Source organism: Parasteatoda tepidariorum, chromosome 7, assembly GCF_043381705.1.
Source record: "Parasteatoda tepidariorum isolate YZ-2023 chromosome 7, CAS_Ptep_4.0, whole genome shotgun sequence".
NCBI classification, from domain to species: Eukaryota; Metazoa; Arthropoda; class Arachnida; order Araneae; family Theridiidae; genus Parasteatoda; species Parasteatoda tepidariorum.
The window spans coordinates 87,940,527-87,959,558 of NC_092210.1; the positions used below are offsets into that span (position 1 = coordinate 87,940,527).

The following is a 19,032-nucleotide window of genomic DNA, read 5'->3' on the forward strand; positions in this document are numbered from 1 at the left end:
TTCATCAGAGCGTATAATTCATAAAGTGAGCGCTTGGTACCAGATACCTCAGACTACCTATCAGCACCTTGTGGAATCAATGCCACGGCGGGAGCTAGCTGTTTTGAGGGCTACAGGTGCTCCTACATGTTATTAGCAGGGTGGTCATAATGTAAAGGCTCTTCGGTGTATGTTCCTCTTCACTCCGAATTGGAGCAAGGGGCTTCTATCATAACTCTCCAATCTCTCTCCATTTGTGACCAGATATTTTGCCTCTCCTCATGTCTTTCAAATTGTTTTCAACTCAATTCACTTACAATCGTCCAGTTCCAAGTATTTTTAGGTCTCGCTCTTTTTCTATTGCCCTGAGGGCTCTAATCAAAGACTCTTTTCACTTTTACTATAAACTTTTCAGGTTTACGTGAAATATAGGCAAGTTCAGGAACTATGGGCAAACCTTCAACCTTTGAAATTACGTAAAATTTATAAAATATAAACAAATTTGAGTGTGTTTTTTTATAAAGAAAAATTTGAAAGTTACTTTTGGGTTGTTATCGTGTAATATTGATCTATTAACAATTTAATGTTTGAAAAAATAATAAATAGTTTAATTACTGCACTAGAAACTTAAAAACTGCTTTATGATTCTACATTTTGGCAAATCTGGGATAAGAAAATGTTTTTTTCTTCCTTTCTTTCCTTTTTTTTCCCTTTAGTATTTTGGTTTTAAACTGCTATATCTTAAATGAATTTTGAGCGGAACGGTAGAATTAAAAATTGGAACCTTACTCCACATGTTCTTTTAATGTTGTACACTCAATATAAAGAATATTTTTTATATTACTAAATATTCCGTTTTAAAAGTTTTGGCAAAAGATAAATTGAAATTGAATTTGATCGGAATTGTTTAAAAACGAAAGCAACAGAGTACTGCACTTTTCAGAATGCCATGTGTTTTCTGGGGGAATTTCTGACAAAATTGTCTACAAAAGTTCAAAATTGACTCATACTGAACGTACAAGGGGTGATCAAATGAAAAGGTACGAAACGACGTAAAAACAAAACAGTTGAATATTTGCATATTCCGCTATGGAAGAACGTAGCGAGACATCTCGGAATGCGATTGGAGTCTAAGATTCGGATCGGAGCATGCGCAGGTGCCCGCATGAGCAGGAGAGAGCAGAGGCTCTTATCAAAAGCGGCGTCCAAATGATGCGGCAGTCCGTATAAGGACAGGATGGCGTTCGCGTTTGCAAAATTCGACGATTGAGGAGCAGCGAGGTGTTATCCGATTTCCTAGAGCACCGAAAAACCATAACTCCGATGAGTACTGTAAGACACTCTGACGCCTACGCAGGTCCATCAAGAACAAAAGAACACGGCAGCTCACGGAGGGTGTGGTTCTGCTCCATGATAACGCGTGTCCACTCGTCTCCAGAGTCACACACATGGAACTGGCCAAGTTCAAGTGGGAGACGTTGGACCATCCGCCCTGCGATTTCCATGTGTTTGGTCCACTGAAGAAACACCTGAAAGGGAAGCTCTTCATCTCGGACGACCTACTGAAGGACCGGGTCTCGTCACGACCACAGGAATTCTGGGAACAAGGAATCCTGCGGCTTGTTCATCAGTGGGATCGTTGTGCTCAGGCCTATGGTGTATATTTTGAATAAAGTCTACATTTTGTACCCACCGTGTCGTTTCGTACCTTTTCATTTGATCACTCCTTGTAGAACCAAGTCATAAAATCTTGCAAATTTTCCTTAACCTTAGCAAGGTGATAAATTGAACCATGTTTACCTCCAAGTTAAACCATGAGTTTAGTTCAAGAAAGAATATTTAATGTGATACTGTGTGGTTCAAATTTATACTGTGCTAAAGTTGTCGCAAACTTTAACGCTATCATGATTCAATATGCTTCCAAAAATTTCAAACTTCTTAAGTTTTTCAAGCTGTATTTTTTAATCAAAACAGACTCGTGACATCCAGTTTAGTAATGCAGGTAAGTAATTTTGTTTAAAGCATTTTTTCCAAAGCATTTTTAAAGATGATTTTTCCACTTACTTGAAGAAGTTTCTCTTTCAGCAGTTTCAAAGCTGGTTTAATGAATGGGCAGTGAAAAGCATAGCCGTACGTGTCAACAACCTTGGCGAAGATATTTTCTTCTTCCAACTTTTTCACAAAATTGTTCACGGCATCGGTTGCTCCAGATATCGTTATAGAGTCATTGGCATTATGGCATGCAGCAAATACGCCCTTTGGGCACCGCTTCACTGTCTCCTCCCAACTTAAACCTGAATTATAAAAACAGATAACTTTGAAAAGGTTCAACTTAATGGACACAATATATTGAACATTCGGCGAAAACTGTTTGTAACACTCCAATTGGCTTACTCAGTGCAAACATTCCACACTTTCCTTCTCTATAACCACCATTTTTCTGTCATAAATTAAAGAATATTATGAAAGATTTTAAAAAATTGCTATTTTTTCCCCATACCAATCCTAAAGGTCTTCCTTCCTTTTCTTGATAACGGCAAATCTGAAATTCTATCAATATATATGTTACCGGCAAAGTATGAAACGCCGGCATTCAATAAAATGCCTAGGCATTGTATATAATGCCGGATGTTTTCAGGCAAGGTATGGAATATGAGAAGTATTACATACTTTCCCTAGGCATTGTATATAATACCTAGGCATTCAATGCTATTTAGGCAAAGTATAGAAAAAACGTCTTGATGAGGTTATTATCTAAATGGTGTGCATTTCTCAAAAATAAAAATGTTATTCTGAAAAAATAATAAGGGTGCTATTAAAAAAATTTATTCAAAATGCGTAAAGAAAAATGAAAGTTGTACAAAACATAATCTATGCCTTTATTATTAAGGGAAACAAAATTTTCGTATAAAAAATTCACATTTAATCACAATTATTTTCAGTTCAGAAGCAAATATTGCACAAAATATCCATTTCAACACCTTTACCAGCATGGCCACAGAAGATTTTATACTTTGCCGGTTTATCATTTGGCATTCTATAGAATGCCTAGGAAATGTGCGAAATATAAATCATTTCATACATTGCCGGCTAGTCTAGGCATTCTATAGAATGCCGGATTTCAAACTTTGCCGGTAACATATATATTGATATTTTTCGCAGCAAATAACTATTTAATTAAACTTTTTCCGTGAATAGATTAATAAATTTCCGTTAAAAACAAAAGTGGGGATTTTGACAACAAAGTGATTATGAGGTATCGAAATGTATATTTTAAAATGAAAAAACTAAAGATTTTCAAATCCAAATTTTTCCATCGATTGAATTTCCTACGAAATGTGTATAAGTATTTCTAAAAAAATTTAATTCATATTTTTAAAAAAAAATCATCATACTAATATACTATCGGGGTAAGGATTCCAGCCCATTACTCTGATCTTCAATTGCTTATCCAGGAATATTTCTTATTTTAACCAAAAGATGATATCTCTCTCACCCCAAGTAATTTCGAACCACAACAGGTTTAACGAACACCTTGTTGCGCATAAACTGCACAGTATCTGTAGTGGTTCTCCAGGATCAAATTCACGACTCACAGCTTTAAATTAGAGATATGAGAGAGGAGTGAAAGACTACAGAAAAATAGTAGATAGAAATAAAGGTATACTGAGTATCTGTAGAAATAAGGCTTATCACTTACCAATGGTCGCCCTTGCTTTCTTTGAACTTTATTCTAAGATTCTATTCATCTACTTTCTTTAACTTTCCTTAGAATTATATTCTATAGTAATGCGTAGGCAAATTGGAAAATGCGACTCATTGTAAACTGCAGACGCCATATTTGTTAGGCTTATTGCATTTAGAATAACCAATAACGTCATCAGTTAGGAAGGAGTAGGATTTTCCAATCAGCCTACGAGAGTAATGCAGTCAACCCAATTTTAAGACACACTGTGATGAGTTAGAAATTATATATCATATGTTACCGGCAAAGTTTGAAATCCGGCATTCTATGGAAGGCATAGCCTAGGCATTGTATATAATGCCTAAAACTAGCTGGCAATGTATGAAATGATTTATATTTCGCACATTTCCTAGGCATTCTCTAGAATGCCAAATGATAAACCGGCAAAGTGTAAAATATTCTGTGGCCATGCTAGTAAAGGTGATGAAATGGATATTTTGTGCAATATTTGTTTCTAAACTGAAAATAAATGTGACTTGAATGTGAATTTTTTATACGAAAATTTTGTTTCCCTAAATAAGAAAGGCATAAATTATGTTTTGTACTACTTTAATTTTTCTTTACGCATTTTGAATAAATTTTTTTTAATGGCACTCTCATTAATTTTTCGGAATAACATTTTTATTTTTGAGAAATGAACATTATTTACTTAATAACCTCATCAGTATGTTTTTTTCATACTTCGCCTAAATAGCATTTGTAATTCTATGGAATGCCTAGGCATTATATACAATGCCTAGGGAAATTATCTAATACTTCTCATTTTCATACCTTGCCTAAAAACATCCGGCATTTTATACAATTCTTAGGCATTTTATGGAATGCCGGCGTTTCATACTTTGCCGGTAACATATATATACTATTACTTACCGATAAACATCAATCCTCATTAAATTTAAATCTGATATACTCTTTATTTATTTTCTTTGTAATCATTAAACTTTTATAGTTACGCAATCAACTCAATTTTTAGACACACTAAATAGAGTTTTGAGATTTTATATTATTACATACCAACGGCCGCCATTGCTCCATCCGCTAGATTTGATTGCTCAATTGAAAAGCCCCTGAAATACGCTCCAAGCAAAGTTTTCTCTAAAGTAACACTTTCGTCCCCGTAGGCAGAAGCACATTCTCCTGTGCTGTGACCAATTATTCCATCTGGTTTAATGCCCAAGGAAGTCAGCAGATCTGTCATAGCTATCTGTTTAAAATTTCAAATTTTTCATTAATTACTTTAAAGTGTATATTAATTAAATATACTTTTAAGAAAGGACACTATTTTAAGATTTTTAAACAATTTTTTTCTCACGTAATTTACAAGCGAGCGTATTTTCGAATATTAAAGTATAAAGTTAAATTCAAAGAAATGGGAAGGGTGGAGCATTTTTTGTGCTGCTGCGCATATTATTGCAATAGGCTTTACGAAAATTTTAAATGGCGTTTTCTCGAACAATACTCAAATACATGATTACTTAATTTTTTACCCGATGTGGGCTGAGAATTCGATGTTATTCAGAGTGTTAAATAATTATCATTCTTTATATAGATATATATTTATAATCCTTGGAGTAAATGAAAGAAACAAATACACATTAGGAATCAGAAATTATTATATTCAAGCGAGGCTAAAAATGCTATCAAAATTTGACGAATCAGCATAGAGATTATTTGATTTTTATCGAGAAAAACAGAGAGAACTTGAAATTTTTATATGGTGATCAAATAAGATGAAGTTAAATCCAGATATTTTTAAGCCCATTTTCCTCAACTTTGATTCGTCATTTATAGGGTGATTTGTTTTACTTTTCTAAATTTGAATTTACGACCCCATAATGTGAATATATTTTACTTCAGTCTCGACAAGGATTCTGAAAAGTATATATTAAGGGGGGTGATTAAGAAGTCTATCCTCTTAGTCAAATAAAGTTCAGGCATAGCCCGGTGGTTTTTGAAGGACAATAATAGCATCAAATAAACCATCGACTTCTCATCTGCTGTCTTTAAAAAGTAACCGAGACTATATCAACTTGATTCTCAATATTTCATATTTTATGTTTTGCATGTAATACCATAGTTTTTTTAAAAATTTATTATATTTAATAATTCTACATCGACGCACTATAAAACTTTAACTTAAATTTGTTTAAATAGAAGAAGTTAATGCAACTTGCGAGCATAAAAAAACGTTCAAGAAAACATGATTTAAAGTTTGGAAGAGATTATTTTTACCATATACTCATTAATTCTTAAGGTTCTATCTTTTTCCATTTATGTAAATTTCACTTTATACTCTAAATTGCTGCATTATGAAATTACGTATTAATAAATATAAATTGATTTTAAATGAAATGATTAAAAAATTGATTTTTAAAAAATTCTGAGTGATGTTTTCTGTTAGTGTCCATAATATCAAGTATTATCCTAAATAGTACCTTATGGTTTTTTCGTTATACATGTTCTTGATTATGAAATGTGAATTATTTTTTACTTAGTGTCCCGAAAATGTGCAACGATTAAACTTAAAATCAACTTGCAAATTAGAAGAAGATAGAATTGTTAGAAATAATACAAATATTTGTTGTACATTGCTTCACAAACGAAATATTTTTACTCAAATTTAAAAATTATTTTAAAAGTTTGCCAACAGATGGTGCTGTTGACTGGAAAAACTATAATACAAAGTTTTCTTCAGACTATTCTATTCGTAACATTTGCTCAGGCGTTACGACTTCAATTAATTTTGCAACCACGTAGTGTTTGTTGTTGTTGTAAATAATTTTAGTAGTTTTTCCAGGAGATAGAGCGCCCGCCTTCCAATGAGGTGACCAGGTTCGGATCCCAGCGATGGCTGATCTAGACGAATTCAACATCTGACTTGCACCGACCACAGTGCTGACGTAAAATCTCCTTAGTGGTAGACGGATCATGGATTAGAGTTCCCTTACCATCAGGCTAACCGTGGAAGGTTTTCGTGGTTTTCCACACCATGCAACGCAAATGCGTAGTGGTAGACGGATCATGGATTAGAGTTCCCTTACCATCAGGCTAACCGTGGAAGGTTTTCGTGGCTTTCCACACCATGCAACGCAAATGCGGGTCAGTTTTATCAGAAAATCCTCCACGGAGGCAAATTTCTCTCCCAATACTTGATTCAGAAGTTCCTTGACTTCTGGATTGGGTTCAAAATTACACGGCTACGGTGTTGAACATTAGTAGTCGTAAATCCAAAAATTGGATCAGCTGTTTAACGACGGTTATAAATAATATTAGCAATACAATCTGTCGGCAAATTTAGTTAGTAACTTTAAAATTCAAGGAAAAGGAAAACTCTTGTGGGCTAATGTTCTCTTCACCGATGAGTCCAGATTCAGTCTGCAACCTGATTCTGGACGGTTATTGATATGGAGGGAGCCTGGAACCCAATTCCATCCTAGCAACATTATCGAAAGGAACCATTATGCTGGTGGAGGACTCATGGTTTGGGCAGGGGCCATGCAAGATACACGCACACCGCTCCATGTGTTTGACAATGCTTCTGTGAATGCCCAGAGGTACAGGTAGGAGGTCCTAGAGCCCTATGTGCGTCTTTTCAGAGGCGCTGTTGGCCCAGAGTTCATTTTTATGGACGACAATGCGCGACCACATAGGGCTCTCATGGTTGATGAGTATCTGGAAAGTGAGGATATTCAACGCATGAATTGGCCAGCCAAATACCCTGACCTGAATCCTATTGAACATGCTTCGGATGCTGTTGGGAGAGCTATTGAGATGCGCCAACCTCCCCCCAGAACCATTCTGGAGTAAAAAATTGCTCTGGTGAAAGAATGGAAGGGTCTTCCACAAGTCCTCCTTAACTCGCTTATTAACAGCATGCATACTCGTTGTGCATGCTGTCTGTCTGTCAGGAGTGACCATACACCACACTAGAGGCAACACACACTGTACTAGCCTCATTTTTATTGTCATCTTTTATCCTTAAGTTCAGACTACATTGGATTTATTGACAATAGGTTTTGCCAGTGAATGGCACTTTCAATTTCGTTTTGCATACTTCATTATTTTACGCCGGCCTGGTGGCCGAGCGGTTAGCGTGCCTGACTGCGAAGCCATAGGCTGCGGGTTCGAATCTTGCTCTGGGCATGGATGTTTCTCTCTCTCTTTGTGCTGTCCTCTGTTGTGTGTGTGTGTATGATGTGTGAATGTGGCCCACTCTATAAACGGGTTTGTGGCAGTGTGGCGTGGGCAATGTTGCTCGCCTCCCTGACTTTGGTTCACAGGTGCCCACTGGGTAACGCGAAATGAGCAACAATTCTGGCATAGTATAGGCTAAAAATTCAAATTCAGTGCCTGCCATTAGAAAAAAAAACTTTATTATCATGGAATAAGCTATTTCCATGCCAAATTTCATTTATTTATATTCAGTATTTTTTGAGATATTTGGGAAAATGTCTTCCATCTCTTAATTTTGTCCACCAGTGTATTTAATTGAAATACTTACTTGAATTGCTGTGATTGTAGCGAGGGCGTTGCAAACTTTTCTCGGTATTCCTAGTTCGTTCGTATCTGGTGACAGAACTTTAAAGAGGTCAAACCCTAAAGGTTTCAAGACATCAGCACATCGTCTCAACGATTTCGCATATGCATCGAATACCATAAGCTGCAGACCCATACCTTGCCATTGACATCCCATACCGGTATATATGTACCATACGGGTCTTTTATTTGGCAAACACAGCTGTTACAGAGAAGAAAAAAAAACATTTTATTAAAATTTAAGTGCGTATTTATTGCACACAGACTTTATTAAAAAGTATGTATGAAATTATTACACGAATACTTTATTAAAATACATAAGGAAAATAATTATTAAAAATTACTTTTTGCATGAAATTATCTTTGGTAAAACAAATTTTACAATTGTGTGTAAAAATTATTCGATTCTCGTACAAAATTCTCAAGATTTGGCGAAATACCCAAAACGTAAAATTAATGTTAAGAGTCGAAAAAGAAAGATAAGGTATACTTTGTGCTAAGTAGATCAAAACAAGAAATAACGTAAATAAGTCGCAAATAAGGAAGAGAAATGGACATACTATAATTTCGGTTCTCTAAACAAGAACCTTTCTAAATGCCTAAACACCAGATGGCAATTGAAAAGTAAATAGATAAACACGTGTAAAATTGTTTAACCAATCGGGGCAAAGGAACAAGCTTGAACAAGATAATAAAAGAAAAGGTGATAAGAATTAGGTGTTAGGGGATTTCGCGGGAATCCCCAGGGTTTAAGAGATTAAATAAGAATAGATTTCCAACCATTGGAAAGAAGTGGGATACTAAAAGTATTATAAAATAATTATTAGAATCTTCGAAATATGGAGAATATAAACTCGGTAGATGAAGAGCCGCGTTGAATGCTTTTAGTAGAAGAAAACTCAAAACTGTGATTAGAATTCCAACTATGCAGGGCAAAGGACGATCGTTTAATATCCTAATTTTGGATAGACCTTTCATTCATTTTTAAGTCTTCTTGCTGTTAGACTAACATTTGGTGGTTTTCACGATTTTCCTCTTCATGTAACGCAAATGCGGCTTACTTCCATAAAAATAGTCCTTCTGGAAGGCAAAATTTCAGCCTCCCAATATTTGATCCAGGAGTTCCCTTCTCTTTTGGATTGGGTTAAAAATTACAAGGCTACGCAGTTGAACATTAGTAGTCATAAACTCAAAATTGGGTCGGATGTTCAACGACGGTTATAAAATAAAATGTACGGAAAGCCACAGTGACAAGAACCCCCAGCTACTAATATCAGCAATAGAATATTTAAAGTTGAGGAAATTTAGTTTGTTTACAGGGTAGAAAACAACTCAAATTTATACAAAATCTTCGTACTTTCGGATTATAAGGCAAGTAGTAAATATAGTAATCAAATAGGTAATAAAACATTAACTATACCTTCATACTTGTTACAGGATTAGATTGATCTTTGTAAAGAGCATAACCCCTTATAGGTTTCAGAAAAGTTGGACAGAATGACAACTTGTGAAGGAGAGCAAAAAATTCATCCGGCAAGTTTGGATTATCTTTCACGTAATCGAACACATATTGTACAGCGCTCTCCACCGATCCGGAATACAGCAGAAACCTTGGTAACGGAGATTTTTTATTCGGGCTGTCTTCTAAAGCTTTCGAATGCTGTCTCAGGAGGATTTGCACTATTGTGCCAGCTAAGCCGAAGGAATTTACAGGGATGTACTGCGAGACGACCGGCATTGGTTCCGTGACAACTTTTATTTTGCCCTCGACCATTTCCTGGCAGAAGGAGTTTGGTGTGCTCCATTTGTAGTTTGGGGGAATCATTCCTCTATCCAGTGCCATACAAGTTTTGATGATGCTGCAGAGACCTGAAATTAAATCGTATTGCTATAAACATCTTGAATCATATATTTATTCTAACGTAAAATTATCTGCTTTCGATTTTAAAATTTAATTGAAGATTAGGCCGGGATAGCCTGGTCGGTAGGGCACTGGGCCCATGTCCGAGAGTTCGTGACTCCCCGTGTAGTAAAGTGACTGATGCACGTTAAATCTGTTGAGTCGAAAAAGTCTTCCATGTTCCCATAACAAATAAATGCCTCTGGAGGTACTGGATTGGAGATCGATCGTTCTCTGATTCAGGTCATAATTACGATCTGTGGATGAATGAATGGATGTATGAATAGGCCTGCCCTATAAGCGGGTGCGACGTATGATGTGGCAGAAGTCGAAATCTTGGCCGTAGATGGCGCCACTGAGAAACAAGAAACGCTCACTCTGCCTTAAATTAGCTCGGTTTCATCAAACAGGCTTGCCTGTATGGCAAGTCGCATGGAAACAACGGCAACAACTTGAAGATAGAAATATACTATTTGCTGCGTTTCACTAAAAAAGAAATCAGATTTTTTTTTCATTTACTGAATAAATTCGCTACAAAGTTCGCCAGCAGATAGTGTTGTGCTGATTGGAAAAATTATAATACAATTTTTTCTGCTGTTTCTCGGATCACGTCGATTGAAATTTTCACACGGGCGTCTGTTTAATTGAAATTCCTCCCCCCCCAGACCAAGTCACGTTGTCGCTGCAAATAACGGTTATGTTTAATACATCGTTTTGCAGTTCTCAGGCAGCCAAACCATCTATTGACGAAAATTGTAACTGATTATCAATTTGGTGAGAAATAATTCTAATAATAATTCTAAGAATAACGTATATTGCTAGATCATTCAATTTTTCAATTTCTGGATCATTTTTTGGTCCGATCCTATTTATAAAAAATTGTAATTAATTTTAAAAAAGAAAAAAATAACACGCAGCTACTATAAACCTAAAAAAGTTTTATTCCTTACGGTAGGGAAAATCATTATTTTATGTTATTAAAAACAATTGCCTTTTCAAATAGAAATAATATTGGAAAAAAAGTGAAACGATATACAGTCAAACCCCGCTATAGTGAACCTTCAATTGACCGAACTTTCGATTCACTATAACCGGGAGTTCACTATATCCGTTCCGTAAACAATTTTAACAAATGATTCCGAACTCCTTCTTTTCATTATACGAGTATTATTATTTAAATAAATTATTTAAATAAATGACCAATAAAATGAAATACAAAAATAACTGAAAAATAATACATAGTAACAAATAATGTGTTAACTTGCTTTTATTTTTTATTACTCTTCGCTTGTGTAGGACTCTGTTTAGTGATGGAAAAGTGTGATAAAAGAAGCAAACAAGAGAAAATGCTTATCGCTACATTCCACTCTACAAATGGTTTTAAAAATCAGTATATGTATTTATTTTGAAGTAGACAGCTCAAAATTATTTTAAAAAAAAGAAATTATTTAAGAAAAATAAATTATTTATTTAAGAAAAAAAATCAGTTGAAGACTGAAAAAAATTCGTAATATCCAACTTCCTCACTTTTTTAGTTCACTATATCCACAAAAAATACGTGTATAGCAAGGTACGGGACCTAACATTTCATTCACAATATCCGGGAGTTCACTATAAACTGTGTTCACTATAGCGGGGTTTGACTGTATTATGTAGAATACATCGTAATTGATTTTTTTAAATACGATATTTGCAAGTGAATTTATAACAAATGATTGCATTAATTGGCATGCCTGTGATACATTATAAAGTTATTCTACGCACCAGCGCAAGCTTCTGTATGTCCAATATTGCTTTTTACTGATCCAACATACATAGGCCTCTTCCTTCCGTTTCTGCAATACACTTCGGCAATAGCATTCAATTCAATAGGATCACCAACATGCGTCCCGGTACCATGACCTTCAAAGTAGTCTATGTCATCTGGTATCAAACCATTCTCCGACAAAATATCCCGGGATAGCTTGATTTGCATTTTCAGAGATGGTACAGATATACCTACAAAACAAAATTCATCCGATTTGATGACTACAAGACAAAATATTTACAATATGAGGTTTCAAGTTTGTACTCTTTAATCAATGCTGTTCACGCATTCAAAATTACGTTTTAAAATCTTAATTTCCTTGAATAATTTTTGTTTACATCTAGAATTTTTTTCAGGGCTCGAAAAAACTCAGAAATTTTACCCGTCCCCGAGGATGGCTCGCCCAACAATGTACCCGTCCTCCTTTGAAACTAACCCGTAGCTTCTAAATANTCACGCATTCAAAATTACGTTTTAAAATCTTAATTTCCTTGAATAATTTTTGTTTACATCTAGAGTTTTTTTTTATACTTTAGTTAATAAGTTATATCTTAAACAGATATTTTACACATGCAAAAATCTTCTTTGTTTTAATCTTTCAGTTTCAAAGACATCTTTATAAAAAATTATTAAAATGTCACACGCCTTATTCTTTTTTTCAAGATTTTAAACTCTTTGTTACGCTTGACTTTTAAGGAGAGAATGGCTCATTTAAAATTTTTGAAATTTTGAAGATACATTTTTAACTTGCAAGATTCTTAAGACACATCGATTGTAAGTACAACTTATTAACTGACGATTACTTATCACTGTAATTTGCTCAAAAGAATAGGATAGTGCCATTAATTTTACAGCATATTTATATTTAAAAGCAAACTCTAATGAACCGAGTTTGAAACCTATTAGTCACTTAGATTTTAAACTTTTTGTTACGTTTAACTTTTAATGAGTGAATGGCTCCTTTTAAATTTTTAGAAATTTCCAAGATACATTTTTAACTTGCAAGATTCTTAAAACACATCGATTGTAAGTACCATTTATTAACTGACGATTTCTTATTGCTTTAATTTGCTCAAAAGAATAGGATAGTGCCATTAATTTTACAGCGTATTTCTAATTAAAATCAAACTCTAATGAACCGAGTTTAAAACATATTAGTCACTGCGTTTGACAAATTTTATCATTTGCAAAATTTATTTCGTGTAAATTAAAATCGATTAAAATTAATTTGATAACGATATAAATTTGAGTAATGTTAAAAGAACATTTGTGTTGCCTTTTTATTTCAATACTAGTCACATACGAAAAACAGATAAAGTGTTCAATTGTGCTTTTAAACACATAGAATAATTTGGATTTTATATATATTTGGATTTTGGTGAAATTATGGATTTTATACAAGTTAAAACTGATATTAAACAAAATTTAAAAAGGAAGACAGACCTTCAGGAACGAATCCAGATGTTACAAACTTTGTTGAATAAACTTTAGCATAGACTCTTCGAGCATGTTTTGCTTTTTGAATGAATATAGCTGCCACTGCTTCTGTTCTATTCATACCATCAGCTATAAAGTTAAAAATCCATATAAGGGTGCCGTACCAAATTTTCAAATGATAAAAATCTCGAAGGATCTTCCAAAATCTTTTTTAAAAAAAATAAAACAAGAATATATTTCAAAACTTTCGCAGTAAAAATAAAAAAGTTCCAAGAAAATACTAGCGGTTTTCAATAAATATCAGTTCAGAGCACGTATTTTTTGAAAAAACTGGCCAGACGTTTATAGTTTTGACCATCGGATTGTTAACGCGAATTGTTTTAGAGTTACAAAAGCCTTATACCCGTAACATTAAATAACAGTAATCAGATCAGAGCACGTATTTTTCGAAAAAACTGGCCAGACGTTCATAGTTTTGACCATCGGTCTATTAACATAAATTGTTTTAGAGTTACAAAAGCTCTATACCCGTAAAATTAAATAACAGTAATCAGGTCAGAGCACGTATTTTTCGGAAAACCTGATCAGACGTTTATAGTTTTGACCATCGGATTGTTAACATGAATTGTTTTAGAGTTGCAAAAGCCCTATACCCGTAACATTAAATAACAGTAATCAGGTCAGAGCACGTATTTTTCGAAAAAACAGACGTTTATAGTTTTGACCATCGGATTGTTAACATGAATTGTTTTAGAGTTACAAAAGCCCTATACCCGTAACATTAAATAACAGTAATCAGGTCAGAGCACGTATTTTTCGAAAAAACTGGCCAGACGTTTATAGTTTTGACCATCGGATTGTTAACGCGAATAGTTTTAGAGTTGCAAAAGTCCTATACCCGTAACATTAAATAACAGTAATCAGGTCAGAGCACGTATTTTTTGAAAAAACTAGCCGGACGTTTATAGTTTTGACCATCGGATTGTTAACGCGAATTGTTTTAGAGTAACAAAAGCCCTATACCCGTAACATTAAATAACAGTAATTACGTCAATGTTGGCAATACGTTTTTATCAATAAATATGCTTAGGAGGATATGTATGAATAGGATACGATTAGAATTTGAAGTTTTTTTTTGTGTAACTTATTGACAATGGTTGTCATAACTAATAGTTATAAGACTTACCAGGGATTTTAGTTATTACGGAATGAATAAGTAACTTTTAAGCAGAATTTTGTCATAACATAAATGTTAGATTGCAAAATTCTGAAAAAATATCAGTTTTTATGGAGTTGTTTAACTTACTGTTTGCATCAAACGGCATGCTGTTGGATCCTGTTGGAGAACAGATGCCATGTTTCAAATAAGCTAGAGTGATGTTAGGGTTCATGTCCAGTTGACAAGCATTTACCACAGCAGCTTCTACTCTGTTTTCTACGAGATCCTTCATGGCGGCCCAAGTTGCAACAGCTGACGAGGAGCAAGCTGTGTCCACTGAATAGCTGGGACCTGTTTAAAATAGAAGAATGCGATTATGGGAAGAGGATTTTGATGATTTAGGCAAATATTGCTTGCTGAATTAAATACAACGAATGCTCTTACAGAAGATATAGTAAATATATATTTTTTTAAATTGTTTTTTTAGGGATAGCCTGGTCGGTAGGGTGTCGGGCCCATGCCCGAGGGTTCGTGGGTTCGAACCCCACCGGCCGAAGACTTCGAAATAAAGTGACTGATGCACGTTAAATCTGCCGAGTCGCAAAAGTCCTCCATGTTCCCATAACAAATCAATACATCTGGGGGTAATGGATTGGAGATCGATCGTTCTCTGATTCAGGTCAAAATTACGATCTGTGGATAAATGAATGGATGTATGAATGGGTTCGCCCTATAAGCGGGTGCGACGTATGGTGAGGCAGAAGTCGAATTCTTGACCATAGATGGCGCCACTGGAAAAACAAAAACAATCGCGCTCCCTATGCCTAAACAGGCATACGTCAGCAACAACTTTTTTTAACTTTCGTGATATTCATTTTTTAGTTTTGTGCTTCATTGTGGATTACTGCTTTACTGGTTGTTTATTTAATATTTTTTTATCTCGTCGAAAGAATGTGTATTTAGATGGTGTGGTGCAAAAATGTAGAAGAAAAGAATTATTTCATTGTCTAAATGTGAAGAAAAAAAACGCTGCGTAAAATGTATTTCACGACATATTATTCATTTTACAACTTACCCAAGAAATCAAATGCATACGACACTCTGTTAGCATGCAGACACCTCAACCAAGAAAATCCAGTTAGTTTTTGTTCCTCGCTCAGTGTAAGAAGTTGAGAATCATCGTTTGTTGTCGCATTGTACACTCCAATATTTGCTCCTCTCAAACTTGTTGGATCAAATCCTAAAAACAAAACACTATTTTAGTTTTGTCTCGTGTCTGTGAGGGTGAGAGGGGAACCTGTCAGGTTATACTAAAGCTTTCTTCGTGGTGACCATGCTTTCTAATCGTTTTCTATTTTTTTAAAAAATTTTTTCTAAAGCAGAATGCTGTCATTTTATTACCAAATAACGCTCATGGCAATCAAAATTATAACCGCTTTCGAGTTAACTAGAGCACTCCAATCTCATTTAGAAATCAAAGCCCGATAAAATTACGAGTTTTATTATTTTTATGATCACCTATATTTTATGAAACGTGTTAAAATTATAAGCCAATAATAAATCAAGTTAACTGTGAGTATTGTTTACCAATCTTATAAACGTAAAAGAGAATTATTTCATTACATTGAATTGCGTCCCGCAGTGGATTGATCGTTATAACATGTTTCCCAGTAGATCACCGTTGTGAAGCATCACTGGCAGCGGTCAGCAGACTGAACTAAGTGCTAGGTAACCATTTTGATTAGCCTTCGAGGGAATCCAGGATGTGCGGACTGTTCTACCGTAAAGAGCACGACTTCGCGCTCAGGTCGTTGGGTTACAAAAGTGGGGGATCATATTCTCTGCCGAGGATCAAAATTATGATGGCACGTCGTCGGATCATCTTCAGGGTTGTTTCCCAAACCGCCGCCAATAACCCATTGTACAGCTCTAGTGTGACGCAAATACTACTACCACATTATATTGAGTTGAAGCAACAAAAAAAGCTACTGAAGTTGCTTCACATAGTTTATTATTTTACATAAATCAAAATAATGCAAAAAAGATATAGTGATAGAGAAAATACTGGTCATGACTTAGTATTTGTAGTAAAGCTTATATTTGGGAAAATGAAATAGGTAAATTTCTCAAATTTCAAAATTTGTATTATTATTCAAGCACGACAAGTTGGCAGGTGGTGAGATAGCTCAGTAGTAGTGGAAGAGTTCACTTGTTCTTAGGTTGGGAAAGTAAACGTTTTTGGAGAGTAAAACGGTGAAAAAATACGCGAAAGTAGCCTCTATAAGAATCAATAGAAAATGCTCATTTGGAAGACATATTTAAATTGGAATGTGAAAAGATGTATAAAATGTAAAGGATTAATATCAGATATCGTACGCTCCTGTAATACGCTGTTGTTTAAATCTGTTGAAAGAAATCGGTATGACACACGAACGAAATTTTTGCATCGGCAAGAAAATGGTTAAAAAAGAAGGAAAAATGTTAAAATTTTGTGAAATTCCTTTAAATATTATATATATATTAATTTAAAAATTTACTTTTTCAATAAGATATTTACGCAAGACTCTTATATATATTTTTATGAATGAAAAATACTGTTTTAAGGAAAACTCTCTTTTAATAGTATGTTAACTATAATGACATAATATTTTGCATGACGTGTAAAATCACTTTTGCTTTGAAACTAGCACCTCATTTTTGCCCATGTTACATTCATTTGGACATAAAAAAACGCTTTTTTTTAATTTCATGAATATTTTGTTGTCTATAAACATGTTATTAAAAATAATTTCGGAACGATGTTGCGTAATTCTGTTAGGTAATTGAACGAACTTGATCTAAAGACGAATCTTTCACTAAGTCGCTCACCTTTACAAGTAATTAGATTGCAATTTGCGAACGCAACGACCTATAGGGGGCGTTGTCATTTGAGGCGAATGACTGCTAGCAGAACAACACGATCATCAGTTGCATTAGAGATTTCTTCAGTGTAGCATGGTAGCTTCCTTCCTTATTGCGTCGTATTAAATTTAAAAGAGAAAAAATCCTGATATGTTTGCTTATGCAAGCGAACACAAAATGGAATCGCTTTTTTGTGGAGATGGAACATCTAAAACACATCGGAAAAAATATTTGTAAATAAACAGAAAAAAAATATGTATCTTCTTATTAGAGTTGAAACCTAATGCCTGCTAAAACGCTCTATTAAATTTAATAATCTAATATGAAAGGTCCATTCAAACTTTATATTATATGATTTTCTGAATCACATATTACTTTAAACATTAAAATATGCAAAAAGTATACAGAAAATGTATACTTTTTGAAAAACTGTATACTGTATACTTTAAAAGTACACAGAAAATTTATTAAGTATCGAATTTTTTTACACAAAATATTTGGAGAAAAAACAGCTTGTGCGTAGAAAATTTGCATAAGTTAAGAAGAGTAATTAAAGTATGGAAAGAATATTGCTACTATTGTACAATAGTTCGAAGCTAAATATACATATATATACACTCTATAACAAAAAAATCGACGCACCAAGAGGCAATCCTCCGATTGCTTTGAAATTTCGTATGCATGAATGTTTTGAACAGATATGGCTGGAATGATGCTGACTGGGGAAGTATAGTCTTTAGCGACGAATCCCGCTTCCAACTGTGTCCTGACGATCATCGAAGACGTGTTTGGAGACGCACAGGGCAGAGGGGGGATCCTAACTTCTCTATTGCACGCTACACCGGCCCTCAACAAGGCATTATGGTCTGGGGTTCCATTTCCTTTGGCAGCCGGACCCCTTTGGTCGTCATTAGAGGTACACTTACTGCACAGCGGTACGTCCACGACATCCTAAGACCTGTTTTGCTACCGTTCCTTTTTAAGCGCCCTGGGCTGGTTTTTCAGCAGGACAATGCCAAACCACATACGGCACGTGTTGCACAGAACTGTCCGCAAGCTTGTCAAACTCTTCCTTGGCCTGCCAGATCACCAGATCTCTCTCCCATCGAGCATGTCTGGGATATGATGGGAAGGCGATTGCAACTGGCACGGAACGTTGATGACCTCGTTCGACAATTGGATCGAATTTGGCAGGAAATACAGCAAGAGATCATCCGGGAGCTTTATCGGTCTATGCCACGCCGTGTGACAGCTTGTATCCAGGCTAGAGGTGGGTCAACACCTTATTGAACTTGTTACTGTAACTCTGCAATAAATTATTCAATTGTTTTGAAATTTTAATCATTTACTATTCTGTACATTGTCTTTCTATCCACCAATTTTCATTTCAATCGGACAACTCCTTCGTGGTGCGTCGATCTTTTTGTTATAGAGTGTATATAGTACACATGTAAAAAGAATGTTAAATAATTAATAAGTTGTTAGTAATTATTGTCTCTTCTACAGATAACGGACAAACCTGAAAACTATCGTTACCGTCATTAGTAGTTACTATTTTTGAACTAACT

At 34.8% G+C, this 19,032-nt stretch overlaps 1 protein-coding gene across 1 annotated transcript in view; it reads right to left on the reverse strand.

The window, feature by feature from the left end:
- The window catches only part of LOC107454900 (fatty acid synthase), a 70,939-nt gene that overhangs the window by 37,586 nt on the left and 14,321 nt on the right, over window positions 1–19,032 (reverse strand). Inside the window, exons 4-11 of the mRNA XM_043042920.2 lie at window positions 15,639–15,803; window positions 14,711–14,914; window positions 13,411–13,533; window positions 11,925–12,158; window positions 9,681–10,129; window positions 8,226–8,462; window positions 4,739–4,928; window positions 2,044–2,273 (exon numbers count right to left, since the gene is read on the reverse strand). Of these exons, the coding sequence (XP_042898854.1) occupies window positions 2,044–2,273; window positions 4,739–4,928; window positions 8,226–8,462; window positions 9,681–10,129; window positions 11,925–12,158; window positions 13,411–13,533; window positions 14,711–14,914; window positions 15,639–15,803 (1,832 nt within the window). The remainder of the gene's footprint in view (window positions 1–2,043; window positions 2,274–4,738; window positions 4,929–8,225; window positions 8,463–9,680; window positions 10,130–11,924; window positions 12,159–13,410; window positions 13,534–14,710; window positions 14,915–15,638; window positions 15,804–19,032) is intronic.